Source organism: Cydia pomonella, chromosome 11 (genome assembly GCF_033807575.1).
Source record: "Cydia pomonella isolate Wapato2018A chromosome 11, ilCydPomo1, whole genome shotgun sequence".
NCBI classification, from domain to species: domain Eukaryota; kingdom Metazoa; phylum Arthropoda; class Insecta; order Lepidoptera; family Tortricidae; genus Cydia; species Cydia pomonella.
The window spans coordinates 14328640-14346844 of NC_084713.1; the positions used below are offsets into that span (position 1 = coordinate 14328640).

General features: G+C 36.4%; 2 protein-coding genes across 2 annotated transcripts in view; one reads left to right on the plus strand and one right to left on the minus strand.

Moving 5' to 3' along the window:
• The window catches only part of LOC133522951 (DNA mismatch repair protein Msh2), a 43657-nt gene that overhangs the window by 2069 nt on the left and 23383 nt on the right, over positions 1 to 18205 (plus strand). Inside the window, exon 3 of the mRNA XM_061858454.1 lies at positions 16156 to 16350. Coding sequence (XP_061714438.1) covers positions 16156 to 16350 — 195 coding nt within the window. The remainder of the gene's footprint in view (positions 1 to 16155; positions 16351 to 18205) is intronic.
• On the minus strand, positions 981 to 9374 carry LOC133522931 (uncharacterized protein DDB_G0283357-like). The gene is made up of 2 exons (XM_061858418.1): positions 9247 to 9374; positions 981 to 5216 (listed from the first exon to the last, which is right to left on the minus strand). The coding sequence occupies exon 2, from the start codon at positions 5196 to 5198 to the stop codon at positions 1098 to 1100; it is 4101 nt and encodes a 1366-aa protein (XP_061714402.1). The 5' UTR covers positions 5199 to 5216; positions 9247 to 9374; the 3' UTR covers positions 981 to 1097.

Below are 18205 nucleotides of genomic sequence, written 5' to 3' on the forward strand. Positions count from 1 at the left end.
AATGAATCACTCCCTAGGCAATTACCAAGTAACAAACTGATCATAAGGTAAAGGGCTTGCGAACAAATTTTCAAATGTACAATGCCTGCAATAATATGTTACTCTTCAAAGGCCTCAAAATATGTGACACACCCTTAAGGCACACCACAAATAACATTATTACAAATAAAATTGTGTCAGATATTTTTGCAGTCTTCATTGTGTTGTGTGACATATTATTGCAGGTGACTGGTGCCCCTTGAAAGATTTTTGGCTATCGGAGGAGTTTACATTTTACAGTGTTGCGACCAGACAAAGTTTATTGTACTGCTGAGTGATAAAAAAATAAAAGAGCCTTTTATTTCTGGGTGAAAATATTACTGCTCAGTATTGTATAATGCCTTCTATAAATTGTATAAGTTGCATTTCTATAAATGCCTTTTTTATTTATTTGACGTAAAATGTTAACACATAGGTACAGTCACCAATACTATTTACTCAGCACCTTTTCTCTGCCGGTGACTGTACATAAACTTTTCATTTATTCATAAGTTCATTTCTTACGATTTTAATACATCACATTTGTATTAAAATTTGTCAGCAGCACTATGGTGATTGTCATATTACAAATACCTGCCTCTATTTTTGCAAAGACATAAATTCAGCCTATAGTGAATTACAAGTAGCTATTAGCCAATACCATACTTACTGTGTACTTTTGACTGCCCATTTAACTTTTATAAATCTATTTAAATTTTATTTATTTAACTTTAAAGTATTGTTTAATTTAATAATGATAATATTATTCCTATTCTGGTTAATATATGATCTAAAAAAGTGTGTAAATAATATTATTGTAATGTTTTTGCTACCTAACTATTTAAACAATGCCACTGCTTCTAGAATAATAGCTCTAACATGATAAATTTATCTCTTTTTTAAGCAAGTTCAAGTTCAGTAAGGTCATGCGTGATACAGTTATCATGGAATAAAACAATGTCTTAATTATTTATCCTTATCATTTAATTCTTCTAGCAATTTAAGCATTATGACTAGTTTTAATTCAATTTAAACTATTATTTCCACTCTTAAATTAATACATAGTGGTAAATACCAAATTAACTTCTTCTAAACCATGAAGCAACTGAATCTTTAGCACTGGTAAATTTGCTACCCACTGATTTCCAAAATCCGGGCTTTTCTGTTGTTGTCACAGAGGGTGGCACAATTTCGACGTCTTGTTTCGGACTGGTTTGGGAACCATGATCACCGACAGGAGTAATCTTCTGTTCTTGAACCACCTGTGGGTTTGAATGACCTACGAACTCTCTAGCTTCGTGTTGATATGAGGTTTGACGGTGCTGTTCTAGATTGGAGAACTGTTGTAAATTTTGTTGCTCTAAATCTTGACTTTGTTGTCCAAAGTCTCCTGTGGTGAGTTGGTCAAAGTTCTGGCTATGTTGACCCAAATTAGGAAACTCTTGTAGATTTTGTTGGTTTAAATCTTGGGCTTGTTGGCCAAAATCTTCGAATTGTTGTTCTGTATTTTGTTGGTCAAGTTTTTGGGTGTGCTGACCTAAATGGTGGAACTGTTGAAGATTTTGCTCACTTAAATCTTGACTTTGCTGCCTAAAGTCCCCTGTGTTTAGTTGATCAAAGTTCTGGCTTTGTTGACCTAAATTAGTAAAGTCTTGAAGATTTTGTTGGTTTAAATCTTGGGTTTGCTGTCCAAAATCTTCGAACTGCTGTTCTGTGTTTTGCTGGTCAATATTTTGGGTATTGTGCTGAATTTTGTTGTGCTGACCTACGTTCTGGAACTGTTGTACATGGTGTTGTTGATTTTGTTGATGGAAATTGTGGTTTTGCTGCAGTGTATTTTGTTGTTGTAAAATATGATCATTTTTCTGTACGTTCTCAGATGTTTGTGTTTTATCATGCTCCTGTATTTCCGCTGGCTGTCCCAAGAAATGTTGTGTTCCAGTATGACCATGTGAAGTTGTTGTGTGTTTTACCGAACTTGGTGTAGTGGTACTTGTGGTTGTTGATGATTTAGAGCCTCTAATCTGGTATAATTCTTCTGTAGCCCTATGCCGTTGTTCTTCAAGCCATTTTTGTTCACTTATGCTTAAAACACTAAGTGAATCTGATGCAGTTGTATATTGATCAGTGCCCCTAGATAAGCTTAATGCTTCGATTTCTTCAGGACTCTTTTCTGGCTTTAATTGGGTTGTGTACGTTTGTGAATTTTGGACCGTTTTTGGTGTAGTTTTTGAGTCACTTTCAGCACCAATATCTCCGCGGCCAACTTCAGCTGGTTCAGGTTCTTCGGGTGTTTCATCATCTTCGTCATCTTTGGGTTTTTCAGGTGCAACTTCTTTAAGTAGTTGGTCGTTCTTTGGTTTATCGATTGTACTATTGAAAATATTAGATGGCTGGTATCCTAAACTATGTGTTTGTTGCTGATTCCAATTGTATGAACTATTGCTACTTGCCCAATTGCTTTCATGTTGATAGGTATTTTCTTGTTTATATGAGTGTTGTGAATTTTGATATCCAGTATGTTGCTGATTTTCATTTGAATGCTCAGATTGCTCTTCCATATTGTCTAGTTTGTCCCATATACTTTGCAAAGGGTTATCGTGGCTTGTATGCACGTTATTGTTATTGACATGCTGCCCCCAACTAACGCCATGACCCTGTGAATTTGAATAAGAATTATGATTATTATAACTGTGTTGATTGTAATAATGGTTGTCTTCATGCTTTTGATTATTGGTAAGACCCCAAAACTCAAGATCGGCGGGATTGTTAGCGCCTGTATTTTCTGTGGTAAAGGTGTTTTGGGTGTTTCCAGCATGCTCTCTGTTAGGTTTCACCTCGTTAACATTTCCAAAATGAGTTTGAGTTTGTTGTTCTGTGTTTGTGTCTGTGTGCCGTGTTTTATTTTTGGTATTTATGTTTTTCCATTGACTGTGTACTTGTTGTCCCAATTGATCTAAATCATCCCAATTATTATGAGTTTGTTGTCCTACGTCTTCAGTTTGTTGTGTTTGTTGACCTAGGCCTTCTAGATTGTCCCACTTATTTTGTGTTTGTTGTCCGAAATTATCTAAATTATCAAAAGTATGTTCAGATTGATGACTGCCTGTTGCCATGTCCTGTGTTTGATGACTTAAATTTTCTAAGTTTTGACGACTTGCTTGTTGTTCAATGTTACTCCATGATTGTTGTCTCTGTTGGCCAAGGTCCTCTAAATTACTTTCAAATTTATGATTAAACTCTTGCCACTTACCCTGTGTTTGCTGTCCAAAATCTTCAAGATTTTGGGATTGGCTCTGCTGTTGAATGTTACCCCAAGATTGTTGTGTTTGTTGACCTAGTTTATCAAGGTTTTGTGTCTGTTGCCCTAGGTCTTCAAGGTTTTCCGATTGGCTTTGGTGTTGAAAGGATTGTAGATTCTGTTGTGTTAGTTGACCGAAATCTTCGAGATTTTGTGTCTGTTGCCCTAGATTTTCAAGGTTTGCTGACTGGCTTTGTTGACGGAAATCTTCGAGATTTTGTGTCTGTTGCCCTAGATCTTCAAGGGGTTCTGACTGGCTGTGTTGACCGAAATCTTCGAGATTTTGTGTCTGTTGCCCCAGGTCTTCAAGGTTTGCTGACTGGCTTTGCTGCTGAAACGAGTCTTGAGTCTGTTGAGAAAGGCTTTGATCCCAAGCTGTTTGAGCCTGTTGTCCGAGATCATGCTGGTAATAATCAGCGGAGCGTGTAGACCGACGATACCTGCACAGACTGTCGCAGTCTACATTACTTCCATGAGAATAATGCTGATGGGTACCATAACGTTGCGACGAAGCAGCATTTTTAGTACCGGAAACAATTCTCTGTGATGCTTCTCCAGTTGTCCCTGGGTAGATTACGTAGGGATCACCCTGCTTTTCCCATGACTTGTGATAGGAATAAGAGGATTGGTAACTTTTAGGCTGGGAATCTACAAGAGGCGTGAGACCAGAGTGACTACCATATGCTCCTTGCGTATAGGCATTTGAGTTAACGTTGGATTGAGAACTGGCTTGAGCATTGTGCTGGGATCTATAATCTGCTTGGTGACCGGCTTGACTTGATCCTGAGTAGCTGTTGTATCTATTGGCAGAATTATAAGAATTGGCACTGGCGCCTTGAGCGTCTTCATATAATTCACTATTTACAGACAATGGATTAACTACAGGCGCGACTGTTACTGGTACATCGGTGGTTTCACTATGCCTTTCCCAAGCTTTGTGATAGTTGTACGAGGAAGAGTAATGCTTCCCATTAGGCGCTGGAACGGAGCCGATATGTTGCTGGTTGTTGTTCAAAACTTCAGCTTCACTATTAATTGCATTTTGATCGAATGAAGAAGCAGCTGTTTGCGAGGTATACCTGTTGCTAGAACTTTCGCCTATGGAAGAGGAAGCTCTGTGGGCATCATAACCAGCTTCTCCGTAAACAGGTATCGCTATTTGAGCTCCAGGCCTTGCTATGATTCTTACTGGTGTTACTACGGTATAACGGCGAGTTTGGTCACCGGTTCCATAGGCCTGTAAGTTTCCAGACTGTAAGTCACTTTGGTCATAATTTTGGGAATTATATCCTGAATGAGATTGGTATCCAGACGCTGAATGATAACCAGAGCTATGCCTGTTGCTTCCAAAGTTAGATCCATAGCCAGCGCTATCCGCGGCATGCAAGCTTCCTGAATGCAATGACGACTGTCCCAATTGGCTTGTTGCACCATACCCACTTTGCTGAGACTGGCTTCTCCAGTCAGACTTCGAATGTTGGTTATAAGCCGACGACAAAGAAGAATGAGAGCTGTCAGAAGATGAGCTTTCTCCAAAATTCCTTCCGTGAAGGTTGCTCAGATCGTGATTGCCAGATCCATAGATTCCTGCCGTGTTAGCAGCCGTGTAAACGCTTCCAGCTCTAGTTTTCGAAGCATCACCTAGTTCTCCTTGTACTTGGTTTATGGCTCCGCTCATTTGATGCTGGGCTAGGGTATCCATGTTGTGCGCTTTTTCATAGTTCCCTGCCACGTTACCTCTTTGAGCCCCATAATAGCCCGATTTACTTCCTTCGTCTGAAGAGCTCCTGGCGTACTTGAACTCTTCGGTTTCCTTGTATGTTTCAGGTCTGGCCCAGGCCAGCGCTGAGATGGCGACGACGAGGATTAAACTCCTCATTGTGTTTCGATTCGCCTCCTGTAATAAATAAAAAACTTCGTCAATATCAAGATCAGGTTCAAAATTTAAATAATTCGGGTTGGTTTTATCTTCGGGCATTTTCGGCTGGTATATTGCTCAAAAATATATACCTAATATACCAACCACCCGCGACAACTGAGCCTATATAACGGTTTTATAAGCTTTAAAAACTTTATTTCTCAAAAGAAGATATATACCTATGTAAAACTTCACTTAAATGAGAATTTACCATTATAATCGGATTTATTCTGAAAAATCACACTTCCTATAATTATAAACAATATGAAACGTTAACATTGGCCAAGTGTTAAAGAAAAAGTCTTTATTTCTTAAAATATTAAAAAACTTGTAAGGAATTTTCAGGCCGGTCCACTTTACACCTCTTCTACAATTTGCTTAGTAGGAAAGAAAGATTAATAGTAGCACAGATTTTTTTTTTATATGGACCTGCCTATTGATTAGTATTGATATTGTAAATAAAAAATAATACAGTATTTTTTATACACCGTTTTTTTTCATACTCTGTTAATTTCAAGGATGCATTTCTGAGCTTAAATTAAGTACCTAACTTTATCTAAGACACCGAACCGATATTCTATAGATTTTAATCTTTATTTAAAGAGCTTTGTCACTTTTGTGACGATGTCGCTCTGTGCGCGTATACAAGCATGTGAATGTGACATTATCTTCTACTTAATCCTAATGAAACCAGTTTATACAATGTGTTTGTGCACGTATAGGGGAGCCGTTAACCACGTATAGTACGATGAATTTTATCGACAAATCACACCTTAACAATTTTAAAAATTCACCCCTTCAAAGTTTTATGGCGCCAAACACGACTGTACTTGGTTAATGTATCAATATCTGTCCATTTACCTATCGCACATTTAAAAATAATAATCATTCGATAGCTTATGAATCAGGCCATAAATTTCAAGCATAGATGTCGAGAATTAATAACAAAAAAAATGGAAGATAAAAATGGTTTCAAAAATGTACTTTTTTTACCATTTTATCTTTCTTTTCGAAAACAAGGTCGTTGACCTGTACTTTTTTTATTGTTAAGTGATAGTCGGGATAGCTAAAAGTTGACATCAATATGATAGCCCTAGTTAAAACATTTCACAAGTTACACGAATCCAAACAAGACCTTCTGTAATGAGCATCTACTTAATCGCCATCGCTTCGCGTCGTTCGACAAAGAAGACGAATCCTGAATTGCTGTTCCTGCCGAGGCATATATAGTGCTTTTCTCGAAATATGCGAGGAAATCAGGTAGAATAATCATAATTTAAACATGAACCAGAACTAGAATCGAACCTTCATATCAAAAACGTTAAAAACAACTTTTAAAAAATAATTAAAGAGGTTTCATTATTTTTTTAAAGTTAAAGGCACAACTATTCTGCCATTCAGTACCATTCAATATTCACTCAATCAATATAATTGTGCAATATAAGTTGTATTTGCACGCATGAGATCCTTAAAAAAATATAAAAGTTATATAGTCTTATTTTTATTGTTATATTTTTTTGACGACCGGTCTGGCCTAGTGGGTAGTGACCCTGCCTACGACGCCGATGGGCCCGGGTTCAAATCGTGGTAAGGGCATTTATTCGTGTGATGAGCATGGATATTTGTTCTTGAGTCATGGGTGTTTTCTATGTATTAAGGTATTTATAAATATTTTATATATTATATATATCGTTGTCTAAGTACCCTCAACACAAGCCTTATTGAGCTTACTGTGGAACTTAGTCAATTTGTGTAATAATGTCCATTAATATTTAATATTTTATTAAGCAGTATTCGCACTATCCAACTACTACACTACAACAACTACTACACTACAACTACTACTATTTGACGACCGGTTTGGCCTAGTGGGTAGTGACCCTGCCTACGAAGCTGATGGTCCCGGGTTCAAATCCTGGTAAGGGCATTTATTCGTGTGATGAGCATGGATATTTGTTCCCGAGTCATGGGTGTTTTCTATGTATTTAAGTATTTATAAATATTTATATATAATATATATCGTTGTCTAAGTACCCTCAACACAAGCCTTATTGAGCTTACTGCGGGACTTAGTCAATCTGTGTAATAATGTCCTATAATATTTATTTATTTATTTATCATACACGTCGGTCGTACCGTACACGTCTCTATCCTTTAGCTTGAAATGATGCTGACCTTGTCGTGTAGACGTAGCCCGCAGCTACATATATTCATTAGCTGTATGCGTTTATCTTAGTCGATACATGTTTAAAAAAAGTAAAAAACAATACAGTAATAACTTTCCCGTCCGCTAAAACGCGACAATAATGGTTTGATTTTTTTTAATTTGAGTTTGACCATAACGAAGAACTTCCCGTACTATTTTTGCTACAATAGGGGGAATAAAAATAAGACACGTCAAAATCGTTTACCTTCTTTCTAATGCTAAATAAACCAACTATAATTATCTACATTTTGTAGATAATCAATAATTTTATCTTTTCCGATTCGAGTGTGTACACTTGCCTTAGGGCCTGTTTGTATATTGATTAGTGTTTAGTATTATCTCAAACGATCGATGTTCGCAATGGTATTGATATGTCAAAATTTTCAATAGTTTGGTTATAACAACGCTATACCTACGTATAATTTAAGCGCTTTAAAAAAAATCATTTATTTTTGTAAATGAACTAATTGATTTACTTCATCAAAGTAGCGGATGAATCAACGCGCCAAAAGTATCTGATATTCCGGATAACTTTTCCAATTATAGCAAAATTTCTAAAATTCGCGTTCAAAAGTACATCTTTTACAGTCTTAGTTGTTCTATATTAAAGACATCACTTTTTGTTAAGCTGTTACAGAATGGTAGTTACATATGAAACGTTATTTGATCCGCTACTTCTGCTGCTGACTGTACGTATGTAAAGTATAGCTATTTAGAGAAAAGTTAGTTGAGTTAAAGTCATGAGTATATTTTACTTATGGCATAATTTTTGGCCAAGTCTACAGGCTGTTTATTTAATCTAGTAAATGGGATCATGAATACACTTAAAATCTTTCAGTTTCCTCATGTTACACCGTGTATATTCACTCCGTATATTATTGCAGGTGACTAAATAAACATCCTGTATATTGTTAACTCCGAATTCGTAAACCTTACTGCAAAGTCCAACGATAAACCATAATATGTATAAAGCGTAAACCTTACTGCAAGGCTTAAGGTCCAACGATAAACCATAATATGTATAAAGCGTAAACCTTACTGCAAGGCTTAAGGTCTAACGATAAACCATAATATATATAAAGAGAACACAAATTACAATTAGGTAACAACAGGCGGTCTTATCGCTAAAAAGCGATCTCTTCCAGACAACCTTTGGGTAGCAGGAAACAATAACTTACAACAATGAACGGGTAGTGCCAATATGAGATTACGTAGATATTAGAACAGTATGCAGCCGTACCAATATGAGATTACGTAGATATTAGAGGTAATGTGATTTTAAAAGGATTTTAAATATGGGAAGGGATTTTGCGCCTCTTATTTCTAACGGCAAAGGATTCCACAAACGAACAGCCCGAAAAGTGAAGGAATTATTATAAAATTTTGACGAAGAAGAAGGTGTGTGGCTTTTAGAACAGGTGGCTGCTTTGTTAAAATATTTTTAAGTAGTTACAGTCGCCATTAGATATATCGGAGCGACCAAGGTGCTCACATACATCTGGATAGGCCTCTGTTGTCACGGTGCTAAAGCGCGTGTTCAGATATTTTTGTGCACCTTTGCCGCTCCGATATGTCTGATGGCGACTGTACCCAGATATTAAAAATTGTCGAACAATTAAACCTTGATATGTATATGAAATCCTAGACACTAAAATGATACCTCGATTGGCCCACCGATATGTTTAACATATCTGCCATTTTAGGAAAAAAATGGGAAAAAAAGCTGGATGATTCGGTAGTAAATTGGCGAATCAATTTTAGTACCTATCTGGGATATAAAAGCAGCTAAGCAGGGTTATTTACCTTTATAACGACGAGTCGGCGCCCTCAAAAATTAAAACCACTTGAAATAGTTGGACCTCTCCTGTCTCCGTTTGTCCGCACACTGACATTGCCTGCTCGATCGCAGTCAATATATGGCCGTATTAATTAGTATTATATTATAGTATAACTTATTCGATAACCCTTGCTCTGTCATCATAACGTTTTCTGCGAATTGGTCCTGGCTATTCTTATTGTTACGCGAGCGGACGAACAAGTTCTATGGTTCACCAGTCAATCGTGACCTCTCGACTCTTGGCAGCTTCTGCGTGAAAGTGAGTGTCTGGAGGCTAAATGTGAGCTACCTAGTTATTTTTATTTGAGCCAGTTGACATAAGTCAAATACGTAATAATTGGGGCTTAGTTCACGTTTTTTACGCCGTGCGTTGTTATCCACTTAATCCACTTTAGTTCCCATACCGCGCATTTCGCAAATGTACACTGGTTTGCCCGTGCTTGGCAAGCAAAATAAATTACACTGCGTTTCTTCTATGGCGAAGGTTAACACTAGAGTCAGACCAAGCTAAGTTGGCAACGATTTTGATAGCCCAACCTGTGCAAGCAGGGATCGGAACCGGTTTTTTGGAAAAACTTTGAAATAAACATATATTTTGGTTTATTTTATACTCCAAATATAAGACTCCGTTGTGTTTTTAGATAACGACTTCGTATTATTAGATTGCCCAATTAGAAATGAAATAATTAACAAAGAACGAAAAAATACCGTTTTCGTTCCCATACAAAAAATACCGGTTTCCGATCCCTGTGTGCAAGTGTTATGTAAACGTACATAATTTCATAGAAGGTTGACGTTTAAAATAACACTTGCACTGTCTGAGCTGTCAAAATCGCTGCCAACTTATCTTGGTCTGACTCTAGTATAACTGTGACTTCGGTTTCTAATAACCATGCTTAATCGAAAATCTTGTCATAAGATAGCTTTTCGACCAGCGACGACAAGCCAAGCGAGAAGCGAATAGTGAAAGTTGAGTGAGCTTTTTCTTAGGGCTAGTGTTTTCTCTTCCCCGCCATTCATCTCGTGATTTATCGGGCTGCGCTATATCCTTCCTCAATATATTAAACGAAACTCACTCAGCGAGGCGACACAATAAAATACTTACGAAAATACTAGTTTGCTTTTAGAAAAGGTACTTGCCAGCAATATTTATAAATAGTCCGTGTTCAAAGTAGGTAATAGTTATTTTTTTATTATTATTTATTTCAGACTCATAGTTATATACGAAACATGTATTTACAAGGGATTAACATCTACACGTACGTTTCTTGCGTCAGAAAATAGTTGAGAGCCGGTCAACCTTATCCTGAGGCGAACAGTCGGTTAGCGATTGCAATAACAGCAAAGATGCAAACGCAAAAAAACAAGAGATACTCGGACACGGCCAAGCTGTTGACAAATGAGCAATCACTATTTATATTAGTGATTTTCGCCAAGTTAATGGTAAGAGAGTGAATCAGTGACATGACTTCATCTTACCATGCTGTCAATGATGTCGCGTGGGTTTTAATTTTTTATTACACACTGTAATTATGCAATGTTTTTATAAACAATGCTTGTCTAGGCTAGACTTGGTGTCGTTTCTATTGATTTCTACATTGTTTTAAGGTTACGTTTAACAAGATAATACATTTGTCTGTTTTGTACGAAGTGGAGAAATAACTACCCAACATTTTCTATTGATTAGGTACCTACTGTGAGAAAGACGAAAATTTTGGCTTATCTAGCACACTAAATAAATCGAGAATATCAAGAATATTTAAATTGTTCCTTTTAAGTACTAGAAGACAATTCGTAAAACTTATTGCAAAGATCCTCCACCCCGAATTGTCTAATTACAAAGAATGTTACATAGTATGTAACCAATAACATAAAAAAAAATCAGGCATTCCTTACAATATTACCCTTCTTATTAATTTTACCCTTCTTTACTTTGTTCTTTATAGTAATGTTAGTAAAGTCATCAGCAGAGGTTTAAAGCGAACAAGGTGTTCGATGATCTTGTACACAACTTTGTTAATAGAGTATTAAGATCGTGCAAATCATTTTAGACGCCTAGCTTATAGCTATTTTAGACACTATACATCCTCACAAAGATACAGATAATTCACACATATGTATGTAAAAATATACTCACAACGCAAAATTCATGATTCCATACACTTCTGACCCTTCTTAAGCTTACATCTTATCGCGCCGCAGTTTGACGACCTATATTATCGCTTGTCTTCTTAGAATCCGGGACCTATCGCATATTGTACCGCACCGTACACAGAAAAAAAATAGTTCTACGTACAAGTAAATACTCTTTTGTCAAGACATTTTGTGTTTCCTATATAAGAAAACAATAAAATTCTTGCGTCAAGATATAAAATATTTCAAAGTTTATTATTTAAGCTAAAAAATTCAATTTTTAAAAAGCTCGATATTCTCACCAAGAGCGTTTGCGTTTTAAGTATTGTAGTTTTTTAATTGAACCAAAGTGTCTTAGTGCAATACTTAAAGAACTTGTGCCAAAAAACTTTGTTTCTTGGGGTTAGATACTCATAATTGAATTGAGAATTATATTTTTCCATAAAAACAAGAAAAAGCATTGGTTCAAGAGAAGTATGATATTATTTATATCTAGAGCTGAAATCTCTTAGCGCCAAGTTTAGTATGTCTTGAACAAATAATTAATTTCCTTAAACCAACATGATTTTCGTCATTCGTTGAAAATGTAATGTTTGTAGTTCTAAACTTTTCAATAATCCTCTTCATCTTCTTCTTCTTCCTCGCGTTGTCCCGGCATTTTGCCACAGCTCATTGGAGAGCCTGGGGTCCGCTTGGAAACTAATCCCGAGAATTGGCGTAGGCACTAGTTTTTACGAAAGCCACTGCCATCTGACCTTTCAACCCAGAGGGTAAACTAGAGGCCTTATTGGGATTAGCCTGGTTTCCTCAAGATGTTTCCCTTCACCGAAAAGCGACTGGTGAATATCAAATGATACTTCGTACATATAAGTTCCGAAAAACTCATTGGTACGAGCCGGGGTTTGAACCCGCGACCTCGGTATTGCCATACGCTCTTACCGTTAGGCCACCAGCGCTTTTGTCCTCTTCATCAAATATATATGGGCGGGTGCTGGTTTGGGATGCAACCTGCGTGGACACGCTAGCCCCGTCACATCTCCACGGAACCTCGGCAAGGGCGGCAGCTGCTGCGGAGGCGGCTGAAAACGCAAAGGTGGGGAAATACCGCGGTCTCGGTGCCGAATACAGTTTTGTTCCGTTCGGCGTCGAGACCCTGGGTCCGTGGGGTCCTGGCGCTCTGAGTCTCTTTAGAGACCTTTCAGAGAGACTCAGGGACGCAACTGGGGACCGGAGAGCTGGCAGTTACCTCGCTCAACGCATCAGTCTGGCAGTTCAGCGGGGTAACGCAGCGCAGCCAGCATCATCGGGACCTTTTTAGGGTTCCGTAGTCAACTAGGAACCCTTATAGTTTCGCCATGTCCGTCTGTCTGTCTGTCTGGCTGTCTGTCTGTCTGTCTGTCTGTCCGAGGCTTTGCTCCGTGGTCGTTAGTGCTAGAAAGCTGAAATTTGGCATGAATATATAAATCAATAAAGCCGACAAAGTCGTACAATAAAATCTAAAAATTTAATTTTTTTTAGGTTACCTCCCCTACATGTAAAGTGGGGGTAAAAAAATTTTTTCGCTTCAACCCTAGAGTGTGGGGTATCGTTGGAAAGGTCTTTCAAAACTAATAGGGGTTTTCAAGAAACATTTTTTGATAAAGTGAATATATTCGAAGATAATCGCTCCGAAAGAAAAAAAATTGTGTCCCCCCCCTCTAACTTTTGAACCATAGGTCCAAAAAATATGAAAAAAATCGTGGAAGTAGAGGTTAAGAAAGACATCAAATGAAAACTATAGCGGACATGATCAGTTTAGCTGTTTTTGAGTTATCGCAAAAAGTTTTCCCTTCATAGTAAAAAGACTTACTTTAATTAGGTACTGATTATGCAAATTTGCCTATTTGTTTAACTCGGGTAAAAGGTACCATTTCATCCCTTGGTTAAGAATTTACTATACTTTAAGCTCCAGTTTAGCTTATTGTGACGCAAGAGTAACTACGGAACCCTACACTGAGCGTGGCCCGACATGCTCTTGGCTGATTTTTATTTAAGTAGATTTAGTTTAGTTTAGTGTAGTTTTATTTTTGTATAGTCTGTATTCAGATTAATTGTAATTTTAAGTTTTTATTTATTGTTTCTGACATGTTTTTAACTTATTATTGAGAATAAATAAATAATATATTGATATTATTTTATGTAAAAGTCTCAAACCAAAATTTTGGTGCTTTTTCTTTAAAATAGCTTTGCCTCTTGACTGTATATTGAAAACATCAAACCAAGAATTAATCGCTCTTGCCTAAAAACTTAAGTCTCAAAGGAAAATTTTAGGGCTTCGTCTTTGGAATTGGGTAATATTTTTGGTTTGAGAAAGAGTTACTCAAGATAAAACCGTTTTTTAAGAGCGTGCTATATCTCTTGCTAAGACGTTAATTAAAATTAAAGTTAAATTAATAATAACAAAAAAAAGTTATTTGTTTTACAAGGTGGCAAAGTTGTTCTTTAACCACTCGTCCTAATATTGAGACCCGAGCAAGCGAAAGATTCCAAAAATTGACTCGCTACGGTTGTGGTTCGAAAAGTGGAATCTTGAGCGTTGTGAGGGTTTCAAGGCCCGAGGGTTATATAAATTTTGCCACCGAGTGAAAGTAACACTTTTCACCACACCAACGCGAGGAAAATTAAACTATGAAACATGAAAACAAAACAAAGCTCAAATAAACGTTATTAAATATTTATCATTCAAAATCATAATTTAAAATTCAATTCTACCAGCCAACAAGGAAAAAACTCAAAATTGGCATCAAATAACTTTGCCATACTCTCATAAATTTTTGAACAATCAAGGGAGCCTTTACGAGATCTTTATTTAGAGTTGGTGTGGCGAAAACATACTTCTTTTCATAATAATGCTCAATACCATGGTAGGTATACAAGGCACCTGAGTATCAATGTCAATGTTTCCTGCCCTCTATCTTTATAACTGATTAAACTATTGGACGCCAAGAACGCATGTAGGCTTCAATGTTCGTGTACATAGCGCCAAAAACGTTTGTTAAAGTGTTGGCAGTGCTTATGGACCTTATGGTCACACTTCACGAACTTTCGTTGCCATATGCAGTTCAATTTGCGCAGGACAGCAGCAGGTCTACAGCTGAACCTATGGATACCTATCATCACACCAGCTAAAATAGCATTTAACTATCAGTCATAAGTTGTTCTTTTGATTTTTGTAACAAGGCAAACCTGAATGGTACAGCCACCGCGCGCACTGGCCAGTGATAAAAGAAATATGCCCTTTTCGCTCGTCTTTTGTTTTCTCGGGCTATGCTGTTCATCCGGACATACCGGAGGACATAGTGAAACTATAAGGGTTCCTAGTTGATTACGGATCTCTAAAACATGTTCCTCTTTCTCCATTAAATAAAAATGAAAAACGAAAGAAATAATAATGTTAAATATGAAATGTTGTTAATTCCTTTAGTTTAAGCAAAAAAGTTTCCGTCACCTCCATAGAAGTTTCTGGGTAACTATTATTGTTTTCATCATGGCCATCCGTTGTATCAGATAAGCATAATAACATTGAAAGAGTTCAAGTTTCAGTTCATGTGAATCTTGATGCGACGGATATAAACAGATTGCCACAAATAGCGACGTAGATGTTTATATTTTTTTGCTTCTTCTAGCTAGGATCTAGTGATTAACCGTTAAAAGGTCAATATATACCCACTCTCATTTAAACTTTATTTTATAGTATAGGTATGGTACCTGTTAACTGTCCATCGCCTCGGTGGACCTTATTACAAAAGGCATAAGGTCCACCGATGGACAGTTAAGAATGTTGCTGTTTGTACTACGATTAAATATAGAATTTAATATCCTTTGGTTTCTTCACGAGGACCGTGTCTGCATCAAATGATTCATGAGAGAACTACGAGTATAGGTACAAGTCTTTTTTTGCAATTTGTGATATTTAAATGTCACAAGTCGGCTAACCTTCGTCTAAGACATATGCCTTGGTACCAAGCATCCCGTAAGTATATTGAGTTTTTTTTTATAAATCTTACTCATTATTTATGTGTTTAATCTTTATTGCACATAAGAAAAAAAAACTTACAATACAAAAGGCGGACTTAAACCTAATTATGACTTAATTAAAGTCTGAACTAATTACTTTGTTTTTCCTTCTTTTCACAGACGCAATATATTTGATAAGTAATATATTACCGTCAACATACTAAGATACTGTAATTTATTTGCTAAATGTAGGTCTCTTCCAAGGACTCGTGCAGGAAAGAGATATTCATGACACACTTTGAGTTCTGCAGAAAAAATGTGACGATATTATTATTTGTCATAAGGTATAGGGTTATATTATGTTTTATCCGGTCTTAAGCAAAAGTTCAAGGGCTTTAATAAATTGCCTGTTTCGAAAATCCTGTGTGAATATATGAGTTATGTGTTTCCTACGTCTTTTATTTACGCAATAAATGGGTCAACGGCAGGAGTAGATTTTGTAATTTGCACTGCCAACTTACCTTAACACGTAAAGACGCTATCGCCGAGATACACCTTACAATAATTTTGGCGACTACAGGCAGTTATGGGAATTACACGTAAGGACTCACCATGCATACAACAATAAATTGTTTATAAAAAACTATCCACCAAAAAGTGTGTAATTTGAAAGCAGGTTTCGAAACGAAGAATCTCTCAAAACTTCAATTCTGTTATGCATTTATTCTATCTTGCCTTGTTTTCAGAAACCGCCCACAACAGTCAGAATCTTCGACCGCAATGAATACTACAGCGTGCACGGTGTGGACGCGACCACATGCTCCAGGGAGGTGTTCTCGTCCATCGCGAACATCAAGAAAATGGGCCTCGAGCCCAACAAACTTGACTATCTCGTGCTCTCCAAAGGAAACTTCGAGATTCTCATCAAGAAACTGCTTCTGGTAAGTTCAATATTAGTCTATACAGTATATGTATAATATACCAATATAAGCACCTGACTGACCATTTGGTATACCTTATATCCGTTGTATTAAGATTTACAAATGGTTAGTCAATTGTGTCAACAGTAGCAAGTCTCACTGCTGGACATAGAAACCTACCACAACAGTCTGAACCTTCGTAGTAGTCTTCGATGCAAGAGCCGTGACTATCGCAGTAAGTTATATTATCTTGTGATCTTCAAGGTAGATTTCGAGATAGTCATTAAAAATACTACTTGTAAGTCGATTGTCGACTTATCTGAACAAAAACTCACTAATTATATGTAGGTAATGCAAAGTAAGTACCTAAAATCACAAATGTCGCAATCACAATTGTTAAAATACCAAATTCCAATGTTCATATTTCTATGACTATCGGTTACTGTTCTGTTCCGTTTTTATTAGTTTTTGGAATATAGGTATAAAAATACTAAAAGCTAGTAAAAGTAGTCAGTAAATAGACATTCTGTGCTAAATAAATTGATGCTAAAATATTTTGTAAGTTTTGGTTGTCAACTATCAATTGAGGATACATAAAAATTACTTACGAAAGTTACGAATTAATATATAATACTCTGAAATGAAACAACATATTTGCAGTAGTTTGAGGAAGTCCAGGATAATCCGGTAATTAATTTGTTATTATGCTGTCAAAACATTTCAATAACAATTAGCCGAATTGATTATTTTTCTGCGGTTAGTACCTAGAATTGTTTACTATAAAAGCATCCACTTCCACAATTTGTTTTCCGAATTGTGTTTTCAGTGTACTGTTTTCGATAACTGAATAACAAGAATAATTTGTAGCGATAATAGCGTCTGTTGTCTTACAATATTTGTTTAGCTTAATTTTGTATTTTATGTCCATGAATAAATAATATTTGTATTATATTGTACAGTAAATAAGTTATATAAGATTTAATGAAATGTTTTTTGAAGTACTGGCCCACCGCACATAGCCTTTTACATCTAACACTAGCACTCGTGAGTGAAATTTAGAACTAAAAATGATTTTCCCAAGACGGCACATATTTGAATGAATTTTCGAATGTCACTTAAAGTTGATATTTATGCGTGGTGGCACAGAGTACCTTATAGAAACACAAACACAGATATGTACAATAGGGGTGTTGTTGATAGTTTGTAAATTTAATTAATCAGTATATTTATTGCTTTCATAAGTATAAATACAAGATGATACATTTTATTTGTTCGGCCATAAAACCTGTGGGGCACTGCAGTACAACTTAAATCTATGGCTTAAGCTATCTCTTATACATACTTTATGATGGACCATGCAAAGTATATCATATATCTTATGAACACGTGTAACTTACTTATTAATGTTTTATTTTATTACATTGTTAAATTACTATTCTAACTATGGTGCAATACTTGTGCTTGGGTAAAGATCTACAAAACTTTTGTGCTCTAAAAACGAAATAAAAATCATATATAAAGGAAAAAAATGACCGAGGCCTTCAGTGCCCGAGACTGGAATCGAACCAGCGTCCTCCGTTTACGCGACAGATGCCTGAACCGCTCGGCCAACTAGATCTGGCCTTGGTAATTTTTTCCAAAACACAAATTAAAATATTTCATTTTTTTCTTAAAGCTTTTGTGCTCTGTCTTCATACAACAATTGCTTGCTATATTGCCCAAGTCGTCAGTCCTTCTTTTTGTTTTCACTTAATGAACCTTTTTAGACTACTGTCCAATGTTTTTAGCTACAGCGGCCAACGGCAACTTTCTGAGCTATTTCAACGACCTTGTTCTCTTGATGTTCTCGTTTTATTTCTATTATTGATCGATATAA

Coding starts and splice junctions, on each gene's coding strand:
- LOC133522931 (XM_061858418.1), bottom strand. CDS start 5,198: ATGAGGAGTTTAATCCTCGTCGTCGCCATCTCAGCGCTGGCCTGGGCC.